The following is a 21,009-nucleotide window of genomic DNA, read 5'->3' on the forward strand; positions in this document are numbered from 1 at the left end:
CGGGTTGCGAGCTTGCGTATTTTGGCCAAACTACTGACCAATGCCTCACTATTTTTATGTATTTTGTGCACTATATTTCTCATGATTCAGCCAAGCCCAGCACGGCTAAGAGGAAATGGTGGTGACGGGGCAAATGGCTGGTTCTTATAGGGCAAGAACATGTGACATACACAGCCAATGACACATGCCCTTGCTTGTGTGCATCACATGCACATTGCTGTATGTGTGTGCACTGCTGATAGGCTGATAGACTGCACCGCCCCACTGAAAATGCGGGAAAGAAAAAAAATGGAGATCGGCGTTATTTAAGCACAGATCTATCTCCCCCCCGCCCACTATAAACTGAAACAGTCTATTAACAATGATAAACAGTTTTAATGTGCAAATCAAGCTAGGCTTTTGGTGAACGAACAGTTATTGAACAGAAACTCGAACAGCCGAATTTTAAGCAAATTGTTCGGGTTCGACGAACAACTCAAACACCGCCCAAAACGGCTCGAATTTGAAATTGGCGAACAGTTCGACTCGAACACCGCTCATCTCTACTCCTAGCATGTAATATGATAGGTTAATGTATCAATCTGTACTATATAGTAACTTGTATAAGGGCTCCCTTACATGAGCGTATAACTCAGCCAAGTGCTATACAATGTTTTATCAGACAGCAGTCAGCCCAATGTTACACTATAGGGTAATGCAGATCTGCAGTTTTTTCTATAAAATGCAAAACAATATATATTAAACACAAAAATCTGTTTTAAACAATAGGTTACTTTCTGTGATAGCTTCCTTTTAACAAAAAAAAAATAGGCAACCACAACCATAGTTTAATTTAAAAATATCCCTTGTTTAAAAAAAACAAAAAACTGCTCCTAAAGAGTCCTATTTTTCTAGTAAAAGTTGCGTCTGAACTTCTGGGTTATGGGATTCTAACAGGTTGAGCGGGACTCCAAAACCCCCCATGGCCACAGACTGCAAAATCAGGTTATCATCGATCTAAAGGTACTGTCACATTAAGCGACGCTGCAGCGATATAGACAACGATGCCGATCGCTGCAGCGTCACTGTTTGGTCGCTGGAGAGCTGTCGCGCGGACAGCTCTCCAGCGACCAACGATGCCGAAGTCCCCGGGTAACCAGGGTAAACATCGGGTTACTAAGCACAGGGCAGCGCTTAGTAACCCGATGTTTACCCTGGTTACCAGTGTAAACGTAAAAAAACACACGACATACTTACATTCCAGTGTCTGGTCACGTCCCTCGCCTTCAGCTTCCTGCACTGACTGTGAGCGGTGCGCTGGCCGGCCGTAAAGCAGAGCGGTGACGTCACCGCTGTGCTGTGCTTTACGGCCGGCCGGCGCTCACAGTCAGTGCGGGAAGCTGAAGGCGAGGGACGTGACCAGACACCGGAATGTAAGTATGTAGTGTTTTTTTTTTTACATTTACAATGGTAACCAGGGTAAACATCGGGTTACTAAGCGCGGCCCTGCGCTTAGTAACCCAATATTTACCCTGGTTACCAGTGAAGACATCGCTGAATCGGTGTCACACACGCCGATTCAGCGTCACACACGCTGATTCAGCGATGTCAGCGGGAGATCAGCGACCAAAATAAAGTTCTGATCATTCCCGAGAGACCAACGATCTCCCAGCAGGGGCCTGATCGTTGGTCGCTGTCACGCATAACGATTTCGGTAACGATATCGTTGCTACGTCACAAAAAGCAACGATATCGTTAACGAAATCGTTATGTGTGACGGTACCTTAAGTGTTGTAACTAAACAAGAACTGTTTGCACTTTAAACTTACCGTCACTGATTGCTACCTGCTGCATTAACGAGAACATGCAGTACAGATATGTAATCAGCAAGCCCTCTGTAAATTAGACGGCAACTATTTCTTCAGTACTGTAGTCTATCATAACAGATTTGACGTTCTCTCCTCCAGTGCTCACGTGACATTGTTATGTCATTTATGGGCTGCAGCCTTCACAGTCCAGTGAGACTAAGTTCTTATTATTGCTTCTGTTTGGCCTTTCTCTTTCTAATCATTTTCCACAGCCATGGCTAGAAACAGATTTTACACAGAATAATCTTGGAATGATAACCTCTAGGTCAAGGGTTGTATTATTACTTATTGTTTTAAAACCAGTTCATGCAAAAGGTAGGCCATTAGGTCTGACATTACAAAGGATGGCTAAACACCACTAAATCAAAATAGACAGCCTGAAACCTGTGTTCTTCATTTATGCTAGGGTATCAGAACCAGATCCAAATCATACTTTGGAAGAAAGAGTTGTTCATTGGTACTTCAAGCAACTGGATAAAAATTCAAGTGGGGACATTGGAAAGAAGGAAATCAAGCCATTCAAGAGATTGTTGCGAAAAAAATCAAAGCCAAAAAAATGTGTGAAAAAGTTTGTTGAGTACTGTGATGTGAATAATGACAAGTCTTTATCTGTCCATGAATTAATGGGATGTCTTGGTGTAACAAAAGATGAAGGTAAGATTTTTTTTTTTGCAAAAAGACCAAGCCACCTTCTTTGAGTAGAAAAAGTATATATTTTATTATCTTAGGCTAGCTTCACACTAGCGTTCGGCAGGGCTGCGGATGGCAACCATCTTCCTCCGTAAAGCCCTGCTCACTGCCGTGCATCTTCCTTCAGCTCCACTTACGTCAGCATGCATCCTGCATACCCTATCTTTAACATTGGGTATGCAGGGCATTCAGATGTATGTGGCTGCCTCTGCATGTGTCATTTTGAAGCTGTAACAAAATGCAATATGTTGCGTTTGACCCAGGTCAGCGCAGCATCAAGACTACGCATGCGTAGGCATCTGCATGGTCTGCGTACCCATTGTTAAAGATACGGTATGCAAGATGCATGCAGACGTAGGTGGAGCTGAAGGAAGAGGTGTGGTAGTGGGCAGGGCTTCACGGAGGAAGAAGGCTTTCGTCCGCAGCCCTGCCGAGCGCTAGTGTGAAACTAGCCTTAACAATGTTAAGTTGACCTTGCCCTTCATCTCATTGTTAACATAATTGTTTTGTGGTGCCAATCACTGAGAATAAAAGATCATGGATACTGATGTCATCAGATTTTAGTATCCTTGATACTAAATAAGTACCATCTGCATTGAACTGTAAAGTAGTTATGCACATGGAACCAGGAAGGCTGGTTATACACATTAGATGTCTGTCTGCCAAATAATGGTTTGGTCAGTCGTTCGTCCAACAGCCATTTCAGCCGACTCTTGGCTGAATGGCGTGCCTGTGTTCTCTATGAAAGAGCCGCCGACTGACACATCAGCCAGCGGCTTATCTCAAGGAGAAAAATGCGAAATCAGACATGCCTGATTGACATCTTCCTGGTTGGCTTTCCTATACACATCAGTCAGTCGAGTATTTTGGGTTCAGCTGACATTAGTCTAATGTATATGGGGGTCAGAAGGGTCCTTTAACCCCATAGTGATGGAGACAATTTTGACCTTAAAGGGACTCTGTCACCCCCTCCAGCCGTTAGAAACTAAAAGAGCCACCTTGTGCAGCAGTAATGCTGCTTTCTGACAAGGTGGCTCTTTTAGTTATTGGTGCAGTCAAAGCAGAAATAAAGCGTTTCATAATTTTGCAAAAATACCTGTCTTTAGTCCTGGAGGCAGGTCTTAACCCCCCTGCTGCACACGCTACACTGCCGTCACTCAAGGCTTCTTCGGCGCCCTGGGCGCCGCCCCTCCGCACTGTTTTCAAATCAAATCCGGCACCTGCGCTGTTTTGTTCTGCCAGGGGCAGGCGCAGTGAGCGCTGCCCATCTGACCTCAGATGCAGTCTCGCAGACTGCGCCTGTGCGGCCACCCTGCTTGTGAATTCCAGCCCCGCACTGTGCATAATGCATAACACACTGCGGGGCTGGGATTCACAAGCTGGGTGGCCGCACAGGCGCAGTCAACGAGACTGCATCTGAGGTCAGACAGGCAGCGCTCACTGCGCCTGCTCCAGGCAGAACAAAACAGTGCAGGCGCCGGGTTTGATTTGAAAACAGCGCGGAGGGGGTGGCGCCCGGCACCGAAGAAGCCTTGAGTGACGGCAGTGTGGCGTGTACAGCAGGGGGGTTAAGACCTGCCTCCAGGACTAAAGACAGGTATTTTTGCGAAATTATAAAACGCTTTATTTCTGCTTTGACTGCACCAATAACTAAAAGAGCCACCTTGTCAGAATACAGCAATTCTGCTGCACAAGGTGGCTCTTTTGGTTTCTAACGGCTGGAGGGGGTGACAGAGTCCCTTTAATGACCATGCCAAATTTTAGAAATCTGACCAGTGTCACTTTATGTGGTAATAACTCTGGAACTCTTTAATGTATGTCATTGATTCTGAAATTTTTTTGTGACATTTTGTACTTCATGTTAGTGGTAGATTTTGGTCAATATGATTTGCGTATATTTATGAAAAAATCGAAACCTTGATAAAAAATTAGAACATTTTGGTGTCCGCATGCAAGTGTGGTCAGCATGTTGATGTCTTTCCTATCATTCCACTACACTGCAAGAAGTTGGTCACTTGCAAGTAAAAATGACGTTCTCTTCTTCAACTGTCTTGACACCAACTGCAACAGAAAACCTACTATTTTTTTGTCATTGTCCCAAAGGCCCCTGTATTTGCAGCATGGAGGGATTAACATAGGGGGATACTGGTGTAATAATTATCGGTGTACATGTTATACCATTAAAGGGAATCTGTCACCTAATTTTTGCCCTATAAACTGCGGCCACCACCATCAGGGGCTTATCTACAGCATTATGTAATGCTGTAGATAAGCCCCTGATGTGACGTGAAAGATAAGAAAAACAAGTTAGATTATAATCACCCAGGGGCGATCTGGTGCAGTCTGGTCCAATGGGCGTCGCAGGTCCGGGTCCGGCGCCTCCCATCTTAATGCGATGACGTCCTCTTCTTTGTTTCCTGTCGAGGCTCCTGCACAGGCATACTGATTTTCCCTGTTGAGGGCAGAGCAAAGTACTGCAGTGTGCAGGCGCCGGGAAACGTCAGAGAGGCCCGGCACCAGCGCACTGCAGTACTTTACGCTACCCTCAACAGGTCAAATCAGTACGCCTGTGCAGGAGCCATGACAGAAGCAAGGAGGATGACGACATCGTCTGAAGATGGCAGGCACCGGACCCGGACATGCAATGCCCATCGGACCAGAACCGAACCGAGACCGCCCCTGGCTGAGTATAATCTAACTTGTTTTTCTTATCTTTCACGTCACATCAGGGGCTTATCTACAGCATTACAGAATGCTGTAGATAAGCCCCTGATGGCGGTGGCTGCAGTTTATAGGGCCAAAATTAGGTGACAAATTCCCTTTAATGTAAAAATGGTGTCATCAGCTCCCAGGCAATTTTACCCGGGATGCAAATTGTCACGGAGAAGTTTGGTTGGTTTATTTGGCGGTCACTACCTTTATATATTAGAAAGTTCACAGATTTTGGATAATTTGACATCATATTTGGCTCGCTTGTAGGGAACCTCATCAAGGGCTCATCAAATGCAACATTCTTGAAATGCAATATTGTATCAGCCCCAGTGCTGTCGAAGAAGAGGCGTAGCTAGGGTTTTTGTTCAGGGGGGGGGGGGGTGAAGCTTCTGAGTGGGCCCCTAACCAGGTAACCTTGATAACAACTGGGTGACGCACCCTAACAGTGGAGGAGAACCTCAGCAGATGACTGCGTTGTTGCTGAAAATAATCTCTATATAAAGACCAATATTGATATTACTGCCATATAGTCAGTGGTAAATGCCAGTCCTACAGAACATATAAGACGTCACAGTACAGTTACGAATAGTGACTCACCGCTGACGTTCTTTCTGACAGAATCATTCACTTTTCCCATCTGGCCCAGACCGACATGACAACTTCTTCCAGCCAGGACTCGGCTGCAGAGAATGCAACAAAGACACATTTCACGTCTCATATTTTCAGCACTGTCCCCAATGGGACTATTCCCATCCTGCACAAACTCCTCATCCTGCCGATGCACCAGTGCAGAGCCGCTGCTGCCATATGTGTCTCTATTACTGCACCTGCTGTATGGTTCTCTGTGCCCTCTAAATTCTAAAGCAACTCTCTATAATATAGTAATGCCGAGTGCAAGTGCCCTAGAAAACAGTGCCCACATTTTGTCCCCTAAAAAGTAATAATGCTCTGTGTGCTCCTTTGACAGTCACAGTAACCTGAAGGTTCCCCTATAAAAATAAGTGCCCACTTTATATTAAATAATGTCCCGAGTCTCCCCCTTTAAAGCTCCCCTCTACACAATATGATGCTCTCTTATACAGTCTAATGCCCCCTCACTACATATATATACAGTGGGGCAAAAAAGTATTTAGTCAGTCAGCAATAGTGCAAGTTCCACCACTTAAAAAGATGAGAGGCGTCTGTAATTTACATCATAGGTAGACCTCAACTATGGGAGACAAACTGAGAAAAAAAAATCCAGAAAATCACATTGTCTGTTTTTTTAACATTTTATTTGCATATTATGGTGGAAAATAAGTATTTGGTCAGAAACAAAATTTCATCTCAATACTTTGTAATATATCCTTTGTTGGCAATGACAGAGGTCAAACGTTTTCTGTAAGTCTTCACAAGGTTGCCACACACTGTTGTTGGTATGTTGGCCCATTCCTCCATGCAGATCTCCTCTAGAGCAGTGATGTTTTTGGCTTTTCGCTTGGCAACACGGACTTTCAACTCCCTCCAAAGGTTTTCTATAGGGTTGAGATCTTGAGACTGGCTAGGCCACTCCAGGACCTTGAAATGCTTCTTACGAAGCCACTCCTTCGTTGCCCTGGCGGTGTGCTTTGGATCATTGTCATGTTGAAAGACCCATCCACGTTTCATCTTCAATACCCTTGCTGATGGAAGGAGGTTTGCACTCAAAATCTCACGATACATGGCCCCATTCATTCTTTCATGTACCCGGATCAGTCGTCCTGGCCCCTTTGCAGAGAAACAGCCCCAAAGCATGATGTTTCCACCACCATGCTTTACAGTAGGTATGGTGTTTGATGGATGCAACTCAGTATTCTTTTTCCTCCAAACACGACAAGTTGTGTTTCTACCAAACAGTTCCAGTTTGGTTTCATCAGACCATAGGACATTCTCCCAAAACTCCTCTGGATCATCCAAATGCTCTCTAGCAAACTTCAGACGGGCCCGGACATGTACTGGCTTAAGCAGTGGGACACGTCTGGCACTGCAGGATCTGAGTCCATGGTGGCGTAGTGTGTTACTTATGGTAGGCCTTGTTACATTGGTCCCAGATCTCTGCAGTTCATTCACTAGGTCACCCCGCGTGGTTCTGGGATTTTTGCTCACCGTTCTTGTGATCATTCTGACCCCACGGGTTGGGATTTTGCGTGGAGCCCCAGATCAAGGGAGATTATCAGTGGTCTTGTATGTCTTCCATTTTCTAATTATTGCTCCCACTGTTGATTTCTTCACTCCAAGCTGGTTGGCTATTGCAGATTCAGCCTTCCCAGCCTGGTGCAGGGCTACAATTTTGTTTCTGGTGTCCTTTGACAGCTCTTTGGTCTTCACCATAGTGGAGTTTGGAGTCAGACTGTTTGAGGGTGTGCACAGGTGTCTTTTTATACTGATAACAAGTTTAAACAGGTGCCATTACTACAGGTAATGAGTGGAGGAAAGAGGAGACTCTTAAAGAAGAAGTTACAGGTCTGTGAGAGCCAGAAATCTTGATTGTTTGTTTCTGACCAAATACTTATTTTCCACCATAATATGCAAAAAAAATGATATAAAAACAGACAATGTGATTTTCTGGATTTTTTTTTCTCAGTTTGTCTCCCATAGTTGAGGTCTACCTATGATGTAAATTACAGACGCCTCTCATCTTTTTAAGTGGTGGAACTTGCACTATTGCTGACTGACTAAATACTTTTTTGCCCCACTGTATATATATATACTGACCCCTTAATAACTGTTTGATAGCTCTAACACTAATCTCCACACTGTATGATGACCCCCTAGTTAGCCTCCATATAGTATAGCGCACTAGACAATCCTCAATATAGTATAATGCACTCCCCATAGGCAGACTTTATAGTATTATGCACTCCCCATAGGTAGACTCTATAGTATAATGCACTTCCAATAGGCAGACTATATAGTATAATGCACTTCCCATAGGCAGACTCTGTAGTATAATGCAGCCCTTAATATAATGCGCCCCCATAGGAAGCCTCTATAGTGTAATGCAGCTCCTAATATAATGCACCTGCATATGATGCCTCTATAGTGTAATACAGCCCCTGGTATGATGAACCCCCATAGGAAATCTCTATAGTATAATGCAGCCCCTAATAAAATTCACCCCCATAGGCAGCCTCTATAGTGTAATGCAGCTCCATAGGCAGGCTGTATAGTATAATGCATCCCCATAGGCAGCCTGTGTTGTATTTTGCACCCCCTATTGGCAGCCTGTATTGTATATTGCACCCCCATAGGTAGCCTGTATAGTATATTGCACCCCCATCCATAGGCAGCCTGTATAGTATATTCCACCCCATCCATAGGCAACTTGTATAGTATATTGCACCCCCATACATAGGCAGCCTGTATAGTATAATGCACTCCCCATATGCCTCCATATAGTATAATGTACTTCCAATAGGCAGACTCTATAGTACAATGCACTCTCCATAGGTAGACTCTATAGTATAATGCAGCCCTTAATATAATGCACCCCCATAGGAAGCCATAATAGTGTAATGCAGCCCCTATAATAATGCACCTGAATAGGCAGCCTGTATGGTATAATGCACCCCCATAGGCAGCCTGTATCATATATTGCACATCCATAGGCAGTCTGTATAGTATATTGCACCCCCATTCATAGGCAGCCTGTATCATATATTGCACACCCATAGGCAGCCTGTATAGTATATTGCACCACCATCCATAAGCAGCCTGTATAGTATATTGCACCCTCATCCATAGGCATCTTGTATAGTATATTGCACCCCCATCCATAGGCAGCCTGTATAGTATATTGCACCCCCATAGGCAGCCTGTATAGTATATTACATCCCCATCCACAGGCAGCCTTTATGGTATATTTCACCTCCTTCCATAGGCAGCCTGTATAGTATATTGCACCCCCATAGGCAGCCTGTATAGTATTTTGCACCCCCATAGGCAGCCTGTAGAGTATATTACATCCCCATCCACAGGCAGCCTTTATGGTATATTTCACCTCCTTCCATAGGCAGCCTGTATAGTATATTGCACCCCCATAGGCAACCTGTATAGTATATTGCACCCGAATCCATAGGCAGCCTGTATAAAATACTTCACCGCATCCTTAGGCAGCCTGTATAGTATAATGCACACCCATATGCAGCATGTACAGTATATTGCACCCCCATAGGCAGCATGTATAGTATATTGCACCCACATAAATAGGCAGCCTGTATAGTATAATGCACCCCCATAGGCAACCTTTATATTATATTGAATATACTATACAGGCTGCCTATGGGGGTGCATTATACTATACAGGCTGCTTATTGGGGTGCATTATGCTGTGCATACAGGCTGCCTATGGGGGTGCATTATACTATGTATACAGGCTGCCTATGGGGGGTGCAGAGCATTATACTCTACAGTCTGCCTATGGGGGTGCATTATACTATGTACACAGGCTGCCATTGGGGATGCAATATACTATATTGCATCCCCATAGGCAGCCTGTAGAGTATACTGCACCCCCATAAAAAATAAATCCAATGCTCATCTCTCTACCTCCTGACTCCTCCTCTGCTCTGAGCACCTGCACATCTCCAGACAGCGGGCACCGAGCAGTGACGTCGTCGCAGCCAACTGTCAGTGTCAGCATCAGTGATGTCAGATGCTGAGTGGGAGATGATGGGAGAGGGAGCGTAATGCTCCATCTCTCATCAATGCAGTCAGCTGTATCAACTAGCTGCCAATACAGTTGAACTTGTGATGATGCATGGGGGACCCACTGCTGGCTCCATGCCCCCCCGCCTGCTCAGGGGCCCCATAACGGCCAGGCAGCAGAGCAGGGAGATCGATTCTCCCTGCTCTGCTGCAGTTACAGTAGCATAGCTCCGGGTGAGCCCCCTCAGAATGCGGGGCCTGGGCCACCACCCTCTCTGCCCCCCGGTAGCTATGCTACTGTGCCGGAGTAAAGCAGGGTGTACATATGCTCAGCAGTAAAATTTCTATGGGCCATGATTTTATTTTATGCCTGCCTAACTAAGAGAAACTAAGCCTAACCTAACACTAGTATTTATATTATTGTTATTATTATTATTTTTACTTTTGATAAAACCCTGTTCCTAAGCCTATCCCTAATCCTGTGATAGGATCTATCACAGTAATCAAATGTCAGAACTCAGGAATCAAATGGTTCCTGATGTTGCCGTGTGCCACCTGGCATATCTTGGCAGGTGCACAGCGCATGCGCTCACCATTTTGCTTAATGAAGAGGAGGAGAGCCAGGGGATGGTGTCACTGGTGCTAAGGTACCGCGAGGTATTTGGGTACATCTTTTTTCTCTCCTCTGACATATCAGATAGTGTCAGAGGAGAGAGAAATTATATTTAAATGTGATTTCACTTGTATTAACATGATCATCGTTAATTGTAAAGTAATGTCCTGATCGTGTTCTCCATGGTCTCAGAGGTCCCCGGATTTCATCTGACACTGGAGGGTGCTATTCACTTACTTCTCAGTGCCGTTAAAAAGTGGTATCGTGGTTGTTAAGGGGTTAACATGCATCACTGTATATAAACATGCTTCAATCTAGGACTTAGGAATTGAATTAGCGCTACATTATTTCATTTTAATGATTCTATCATCATGAGGATTGCATACTAATTATCATTCTTGACAGAGCCAGACTGGCCATCTGGCAATTCTGGCAAATGCCAGAAAGGCCTGTCTGGTCGTGGGCCGCCTTGTCTGCTACGTTGTAAGCAGAATCGGTGTTCTCAAGACCAGGGCCGGCTCCAGGTGTTTGAGGGCCCCGGGTGAAAGAGTCTCAGTGGGCCCCCCTTTAACACGTACCACGATTCATGATCGCATATAGCACAGCCATGTAGTATATAACATAGCCCACATAGTATATAGCACAGCCCACATAGCATATAACAGCCCATATAGTATATAGCACAGCCACATAGTATATAACACGGCCCACATAGTTTATCGAACAGCCATGTAGTATACAGCACAGCCCACGTAGCATATAACAGCCCACGTAGTATATAACATGGCCCACGTAGTATATAGCACAGTCACGTAGCATATAACACAGCCACGTAGCATATAACAGCCCATATAGTATATAGCACAGCCACATATTATATAACACAGCCCACGTAGTATATAGAACAGCCATGTAGTATATAGCACAGCCCACGTAACATATAACAGCCCATATAGTATATAGCACAGCCCCATAATATATACAAAAGTATTCTAATAAGCATCATTGGTGGTGCGAGAAAATGCTATAATTCAAATGATGGTATATATCCCTCAACATACACCCACCATCCATGGACAATATGGATAACTGCCAATACTATAATAAAACAACCAAAGAAACATGCAGTCGCTGAATCCAATAAAAGTATCTTTATTACAACTCAATCTAAAATTACATACAAAAAAGCCAAACAAATAGTGCAAATGGGACTAGCAGATGACAAAACAAATGCCACAGGCAACGTAAAAAAGCAGTCACCCAAGGTACGGTGACCCCGGCAGTGGTCCAGAACCGACCAGCTGGCGTTACAGAGCACACACCGCCACATGCCAACCACCCACTGCTCATGAAGTTATCAGCAGTGCTGCCATAGAAGGCTAAATAGTATCACAGATAATGTACAGGAATGTAATGGAAGACATGTGGACACAGTAGTCCACTGTGCATATTACCTGCTGCAGTGGGTCCGGACCAGCGCGGGGGACACCGAGACACTCGTGTTAGTTAAGCACATTTGTGTGTCCCCAGATCCATCCTCTCATGCGATATTGGGACAGACTGATTGTATAAGACATGACACATGCATGCTAGATGTAAGCACAGATGATCGGGGGATCTCTGGTTAGTGGGATCACATGTACAGAGACACAGACACGACTGGGGGATACACTAATGAGTGCCAGCTCCTATGGTGCAGAGTCACACAGGGGTCTCCTTATAGTTACCAAAAAAAACATTCCTTACCTCTCAACGTTCCCGCACCGCGCTGCTCCCTCCCTGCTCCGGTCTCGGCGGATGCCGCTGCACTGCCTGACACACAGCGAGTGCGCGATGACGAGTGTGTGATGACATCATTGCGCACCCGAAGTGGCAGTGTGAGGCAGAGTGGGGAATGATGGGAGAGGGAGCGTCAGATGACGCTCTCTCCTCCATCTTTTGCTTTGAACTTTACCGGCAGAGGCCGGTAAAGTTCAAAGCAGCGGGGGAGTTGGCGCTTACGACAGGCGGGCCCCCCTGCCTCACAGGGGCCCCATAGCAGCTGCGTGATGTGCCGCTAGCTGAATGCCCCTGGGGGAGTGGAGGCCCTGGGCACTGGCAGCTGCCTGCCCCTAACGCCGGCCCTGAATGGGCCCCCCTGTCTTGCCAGGGCCCCAGCACTTGCCTGGGTACACCGGGTGCTGATGCCAGCCATGCTCAAGACACTCATACTGTTAAGATTTGTGAAGGAGCACAAAGTCGCTGACTCCGTTACTTACCCCAGCAGGCCACAGGTATCATTAGAAATATTGGTCTTGTAGTAAATCTTGCTTTCCTCCATCCAGGGTAATATTAGTAATATGTCCACATCTGGTGCTTGGCGATGGGGACTGCATGGGCCTGTGTGATTTCAAATGCCAGGGCTGAATTTCAGCCCCAGTTTGTACCAGATTCTGATACTAGATTCTGAGGTACTGATCTGCCTCTTATCCTAAGCCTTATTGCAAGACTCGTTAAAGGGTTGATTGTGACTTGTAGGATCGCTACTTCCAATAGGTGGCGCTATAGAGTTCAAGTCCCCTTTGTCTTTGAAGAGGCAATTTGCATAATAAATTTCCGAGAGGAGCATTGCACAGCGAATAAGCCTCCTTACCTTGACAAGCCAGAGCTGGTATGTTACTCTCCACAAGGAGAAACCTTACCCCTTAGACCTCAGTCCAGAGCCTCTCACCTAGCCAAATCAGTTCTCATGCTTCGCACTGATGAGGGCCAACAGCCCAAAACACCGTGTCTGCGAATTGAGATACTGATTTGGCTCTTATTCTAATTCATATTGCAAGACTTTTTAACCCCTTAAGCCCCGAGGGTGGTTTGCTCGTTAATGACCGGGCCAATTTTTACAATTCTGACCACTGTCCTTTTATGAGGTTATAACTCTAAAACGCTTCAATGGATCCTGGTGATTCTGACACTGTTTTCTCAAGACATATTGTACTTCACGATAGTCGTAAAATTTCACAATTTTCCAACTTTGAATTTTTATGCCCTTAATTCACAGAGATATGCCACACAAAATACTTAATAAGTAACATTTCCCACATGTCTATTTTACGTCAGCACAATTTTGGAAACAAAATTTTTTTTGTTAGGGAGTTATAAGGGTTAAAAGTTGCCCAGCAATTTCTCATTTTTACACCATTTTTTTAGGGACCACATCACATTTGAAGTAATTTTGAGGGTCTATACGATAGAAAATAACCAAGTGTGCCACTATTCTAAAAACTGCACCCCTCAAGGTACATAAAACCACATTCAAGCAGTTTATTACCCCTTCAGGTGCTGCACAGGAATTTTTGGAATGTTTTTAAAAAATGAACATTTCATTTTGTTTCAAAAAAAGTTTATTTCAGCTCCAATTTGTTTTATTTTGCCAAGAGTAATAGGAGAAAATGGACCCCAAAAGTTGTTGTACAATTTGTCCTGAGTAGCCAATACCGCATATGTGGGGGTAAACCACTGTTTGGGCGCATGGCAGAGCTCGGAAGGGTAGGAGCGCCATTTGACTTTTCAATGCAAAATTGGCTGGAATTGAGATGGGACGTCATGTTGCATTTGGAGAGCCACTAATGTGCCTAAACATTGAAACCCCCCACACGTGACACCATTTTGGAAAGTAGACCTCAAAGGATCTTATCCAGATATGTTGTGAGAGCTTTGAACCCCCAAGTGTTTCACTACAGTTTATGACGCAGAGCCGTGAAAATAAAAAAAATTTTCCACAAAAATTATTTTTTAGCCCCCAGTTTTGTATTTTCCCAATGGTAACAGGAGAAATTGGACCACAAAAGTTGTTGTGCAATTTGTCCTGAGTACATTGATACCCCATATGTGGGGGCTGACCACCGTTTCGGCGCATGGCAGAGCTCGGAAGGGATGGAGCGCTATTTGGAATTCAGACTTAGATGGAATGGTCTTCAGGTGTCACATTGCATTTGCAGTGCCCCTAATGTACCTAAACAGTAGAAACCCCCCACAAGTGACCCCATATTGGAAACTAGACCCCCCAACGAACTTATCTAGATGTGTTGTGAGAACTTTGAACCCCCAAGTATTTCACTACAGTTTATAACGCAGAGCCGTGAAAATAAAAAATCATTTTTTTCCTACAAAAATAGTTTTTTAGCCCTCCAAATTTTTATTTTCCCAAGGGTAAAAAGAGAAATTGGACTGCAAAAGTTGTTGTCCAATTTGTCCTGAGTACGCTTATACCCCATATGTTGGGGTAAACCCCTGTTTGGGCACACGGGAGAGCTCGGAAGGGAAGGAGCACTGTTTTACTTTTCAACGCAGAATTGGCTGGAATTGAGATCGGATGCCATGTCGCGTTTGGAGAGCCCTGATGTGCCTAAACAGTGGAAATTCTAACTGAAACCCAAACCCAAACACACCCCTAACCCTAATCCCAACCACACCCCTAACCCCAACTCCAACACACCCCTAACCCTAATCCCAACCATAACCCTAACCACACCCCTAACCCAGACACACCCCTAACCCTAATCCAAACCGTAAATGTAATCCAAACCCTAACCCTAGCCCCAACCCTAGCCCCTAACCCTAACCCTAGCTCTAACCCTAGCCCTAACCCTAGCTCTAACCCTAGCCCTAACCCTAGCCCTAACCATAGCCCTAACCCTAGTCTTAACCCTAGCCTTAACCCTAACCCTAGCCCTAAACCTAGCCCTAACCCTAGCCCTAACCCTAAAGGGAAAATGGAAATAAATACCGCGTCTGGCAGTATACATGCCTTTACCCGACTCTCCTACAGTACCTCTCTCCCCATATCTCGACTGCATCTCCCCTTCATAGGTTTACTCTGGCCCGCTGACTTCCGGGCACATTCATCATATGTATTCCGTATACGTAACTGAAGAAGGTTCATGTTGAACCGAAACTTTTGAGTATACTGCAAAATAAAATTCTTCTGTTCAAGCATCTCAAGTTGAGTGCTAAGTTCTATGTTGATTTAGTATATGGCATGGGAGCCTAACTATAGCACCACTTAGTAGCTGTGCTCACGGTGTTGTTTCACACACAAGATCGCTTATCTGACACTGTGCAGAGCACTGTGTCAGATCAGCGATCTGACGTGCACTGCTCCTCCCTTACCAGCGCCTGCTCTGAGCAGGCGCTTGGTAAGCCACCTCCCTGCAGGACCCGGATGCAGCTGCACTGCCATTTTGGATCCGGGGCCTGCAGGGAGAAGAAGGTAGGAGAACCTCGGAGCAAAGCGATCACATTGCGTTGCTCCGAGTGTCTCAGGGAAGCACGCAGGGAGCCCCCTCCCTGCTCGATGCTTACCTATACCGCCGGAACACTGCGATCATGTTTGATCGCAGTGTGCCGGGGGCTAATGTGCCGGGGATGGTCTGTGGCCACTCCTGTCACATAGTGCCGGATGTCAGCTGCGATAGTCAGCTAACACCCGGCCGCGATCAGCCGCACTCCCCCCGTGAGCGTAGCTGATCACGCCGGACGTACTATCCCGTCACTGGGAATTAAGTCCCAGGTGACCATGACGAGATAGTATGTCCAATGGGATTAAGGGGTTAAAGGACTGAATGTGACTTGTAGGATCGCTACTTCCAATAGGTGGCGCTATAGAGTTCAAGTCCTCTTTTTCTCTGAAGAGGCAATTTGCATACCAGATTCTTGACATTGTTTGTACGAGACACTATACATAATTTATGTATATATATATATATATATAGATATATATATATATATATATATATATCTATATATATATATATATATATATACTAGCTGAAGAGCCCGGCGTTGCCTGGGCATAGTAAATATCTGTGGTTAGTTATAGCACCTCACTTCTCTTATTTTCCCATCACGACTCTCATTTTCCCCCTCACATCTCTCATTTTCTCCCTTACACCTCATTTTCCCCTCACTCGTCTTATTTTCCCCCTCACTCCTCTCATTCCCACCTAACACTTGTCATTTCGACCTCACATCTGTTATTTTCCAATCACTCCACCATTTTCCCTCCTCTCATTTTGCACTCACACCTTTTCATTTTCACCTCACACCCCTCATTTTCACCTCACACGTCTCATTTTCCTCTCAGTATATACATGTTTGTCATCTCACTTATATATAGTATACACCTGTATGTCATCTCCTGTGTATAGTATATACATGTATGTCATCTCCTCCTGTATATAGTATATACCTGTATGTCATCTCTTCTGTATATACTATATACCTGTATGTCATCTCCTCCTATATATAGTATATACCTGTATGTCATCTCCTGTATATAGTATATACCTGTATGTCATCTCCCGTGTATATAGTATATACCAGCTGTATGTCATCTCCTCCTCTATATAGATATGTGTCATCTCTTCTTTTCTATAGTATATACCTGTATGTCATCTCCTCCTGTATATAGTATATACGTGTGTCATCTCCTCCTGTATATAGTATTTAACTGTGTGTCATCTCCTGTATATTTTATATACCTGTGTGTCATCTCCTCCTGTACATAGTATATACCTGTGTGTCATCTCTCCTGTATATAGTATATACCTGTGTGTCATCTCCCCTGTATATAGTATATACCTGTGTCATCTCCCCTGTATATAGTATATACCTGTATGGCATCTCCTCCTGTATATAGTATATACCTGTGTGTCATCTCCCCTGTATATAGTATATATGTGTGTGTCATCTCCCCTGTATATAGTATATATGTATGTGTCATCTCCTCCTGTACATAGTATATACCTGTATGTCATCTCCTCCTGTATATAGTATATACCTGTGTGTCATCTCCCCTGTATATAGTATATATGTGTGTGTCATCTCCTCCTGTATATAGTATATATCTGTGTGTCATCTCCTCCTGTATATAGTATATATTTGTGTGTCATCTCCTCCTGTATTAGACCTCGTTCACACGTTATTTGCTCAATATTTTTACCCCAGTATTTGTAAGCTAAATTGGCAGCCTGATAAATCCCCAGCCAACAGGAAGCCCTCCCCCCTGGCAGTATATATTAGCTCACGCATACACATAATAGACAGGTCATGTGACTGACAGCTGCCATATTTCCTATATGGTACAGTTGTTGTTCTTGTAGTTTGTCTGCTTATTAATCAGATTTTAATTTTTGAAGGATAATACCAGACTTGTGTGTGTTTTAGGGCGAGTTTCATGTGTCAAGTTGTGTGTGTTGAGTTGCGTGTGGCGACATGCATGTAGCGACTTTTGTGAGATGAGTTTTGTGTGGCGACATGCGTGTAGCAACTTTTTGTGTTGAGTTGCACGTGACAAGTTAGTGTAGCAAGTTGTGTGCAGCAAGTTTTGCGCATGGCGAGTTTTGCACGTGGTGAGTTTTATGTGTGGTGCGTTTTGTGTATGTGCAAGTTTTGTGTGAGGCAATTTTTGCATGTGTTGCAACTTTTGTGCATGTGGCAATTTTTCCATGTGTGCAAGTTTTGCGTGTGGCGAGTTTACCATGAGGTGAGTTTTGCATGTGTGGTGAGTTTAGCGCATGGCGAGTTTTGAGCGGTGACTTTTGTGTTTCGACTTTTATGTGGCGAGGTTGGTGTATGTGTGGTGAAATGTGTGCTGAGGGTGATATGTGTTCAAGCACGTGGTAGTTGCACGTTGCATGTGTGGCGCATTTTGTGTGTGTTTTCATATCCCCGTGTGTGGTGAGTATCCCATGTCGGGGCCCTACCTTAGCAACTGTACGGTATATACTCTTTGGCGCCATCGCTCTTACGCTTTAAGTCCCCCTTGTTCACATCTGGCAGCTGTCAATTTGCCTCCAACACTTTTCCTTTCACTTTTTCCCCATTATGTAGATAGGGGGAAAATTGTTTGATGAATTGGAATGCGCAGGGTTAAAATTTCGCCTCACAACATAGCCTATGATGCTCTCAGGGTCCAGACGTGTGACTGTGCAAAATGTTGTGGCTGTAGCTGCGACGGTGCAGATGCCAATCCCGGACATACACACATACACCCACACACACACATTCAGCTTTATATATTATATATACTGTATATATCTATAATATAACGCTGGGAGCGTCACTCTGTCCGAAGCCTCTATAGACTGAGCAGGCGCAAGCGCCGGCGCAGTCTGGGCCTCACAGAGTGACGCTCCCGGGAGATCGCGGTGTGCGTTCACACTGAACGCACACCGCGATCTCCAACAGAGAAGCAGGGACCGCCAGGAGGGTGAGTATCGCCTATATTCACATGTCCCTGTTCCATCGCTGAGCGCCGCCATCTTCCCGGTCTTCGGTCTGTGACCTTCAGTTCAGAGGGCGCGGTGACGCGCTTAATGCGCGCCGGCGCCGCCCTCTGACTGAACAGTCACAGCCAGGAGACCGGGAAGATGGCGGCACGCAGCGCTGGAACGGGACAGACAGGTGAGTATAGTAAGTGCTGGGGGGCCTGAGCTGGCGGCGATACCGGCACCTGACCCCCACAGCGCGCCGGTGTCCCCGCCTGCTCAGGCCCCCCAGCACTCGGCGCCGAGCGGGTCAGAGGCAGTATGGGGACGCAGGATGGAGCAGCACATAAGGATGGGGACGCAGGATGGGGACGCAGGATGGGAGCAGCACATAAGGATTGGGACGCAGGATGGAGCAGCACATAAGGATGGGGATGCAGGATGCAGCAGCACATAAGGATGGGGACGCAGGATGCAGCAGCACATAAGGATGGGGACGCAGGATGCAGCAGCATATAAGGATGGGGACGCAGGATGGAGCAGCACATAAGGATGGGGACGCAGAATGGAGCAGCACATAAGGATGGGGACGCAGGATGGAGCAGCACATAAGGATGGGGACGCAGGATGGAGCAGCACATAAGGATGGGGACGCAGGATGCAGCAGCACATAAGGATGGGGACGCAGGATGGAGCAGCACATAAGGATGGGGACGCAGGATGGAGCAGCACATAAGGATGGGGACGCAGGATGGAGCAGCACATAAGGATGGGGACGCAGGATGGAGCAGCACATAAGGATGGGGACGCAGGATGGGAGCAGCACATAACAGGATGGGGACGCAGGATGGAGCAGCACATAAGGATGGGGACGCAGGATGGAGCAGCACATAAGGATGGGGACGCAGGATGCAGCAGCACATAAGGATGGGGACGCAGGATGGAGCAGCACATAAGGATGGGGACGCAGGATGCAGCAGCACATAAGGATGGGGACGCAGGATGGAGCAGCACATAAGGATGGGGACGCAGGATGGAGCAGTGCATCACAGGATGGGGACGCAGGATGGGAGCAGCACATAAGGATGGGGACGCAGGATGGAGCAGCGCATAAGGATGGGGACGCAGGATGCAGCAGCACATAAGAATGGGGACGCAGGATGGAGCAGCACATAAGGATGGGGACGCAGGATGCAGCAGCACATAAGGATTGGGACGCAGGATGCAGCAGCACATAAGGATGGGGACGCAGGATGCAGCAGCACATAAGGATGGGGACGCAGGATGCAGCAGCACATAAGGATGGGGACGCAGGATGCAGCAGCACATAAGGATGGGGACGCAGGATGGAGCAGCACATGAAAGGATGGGGACGCAGGATGGAGCAGCACATAAGGATGGGGACGCAGGATGGAGCAGCACATGACAGGATGGGGACGCAGGATGGAGCAGCGCATGACAGGATGGGGACGCAGGATGGGAGCAGCACATGACAGGATGGGGACGCAGGATGGAGCAGCACATGACAGGATGGGGACGCAGGATGGAGCAGCGCATGACAGGATGGGGACGCAGGATGGAGCAACGCATGACAGGATGGGGACGCAGGATGGAGCAGCACATGACAGGATGGGGACGCAGGATGGAGCAGCGCATGACAGGATGGGGACGCAGGATGGAGCAGCACATGACAGGATGGGGACGCAGGATGGAGCAGCGCATGACAGGATGGGGACGCAGGATGGAGCAGCACATGACAGGATGGGGACGCAGGATGGATACGCACATACCAGGATGGAGACCATATACCAATATAAATGCTCGCCACCCGGGCGTAGAACGGGTTCAATAGCTAGTATATATATATATATATATATATATATATATATCTACTATATAATTGTCTAAGGGTCACTTCCATCTGTCTTTCTGTCTGTCTTTCTGTCACGGATATTCATTGGTCGCGGCCTCTGTCTGTCCTGGAAATCCAAGTCGCTGATTGGTCGTGGCAAAATGCCCACGACCATTGTTACGACCAATCAGCGACGGGCGCAGTCCGGCGGCAACATGGCCGCTCCTTCCTCCCCGCAGTCAGTGCCCGCTGCATACTCCCCTCCAGAGAGCGCTCACACAGGGTTAATGGCAGCGCTAATGGACCGCGTTATGCCGCGGTGTAGCGCACTCAAATAACGTTGCTATTAACCCTGTGTGACCAACTTTTTTACTATTGATGCTG

At 46.2% G+C, this 21,009-nt stretch overlaps 1 protein-coding gene across 3 annotated transcripts in view; it reads left to right on the forward strand.

Annotated features, from left to right (window-relative positions):
- Nucleotides 1–21,009, forward strand: part of SMOC2 (SPARC related modular calcium binding 2) — a 642,212-nt gene that overhangs the window by 557,229 nt on the left and 63,974 nt on the right. For all 3 annotated transcript variants that reach the window (XM_069769272.1, XM_069769273.1, XM_069769271.1), the window contains exon 11: nt 2,254–2,501. In XM_069769272.1, the coding sequence (XP_069625373.1) occupies nt 2,254–2,501 (248 nt within the window). The remainder of the gene's footprint in view (nt 1–2,253; nt 2,502–21,009) is intronic.

The sequence above is a fragment of the Ranitomeya imitator genome, chromosome 5 (genome assembly GCF_032444005.1).
Source record: "Ranitomeya imitator isolate aRanImi1 chromosome 5, aRanImi1.pri, whole genome shotgun sequence".
NCBI lineage: Eukaryota > Metazoa > Chordata > Amphibia > Anura > Dendrobatidae > Ranitomeya > Ranitomeya imitator.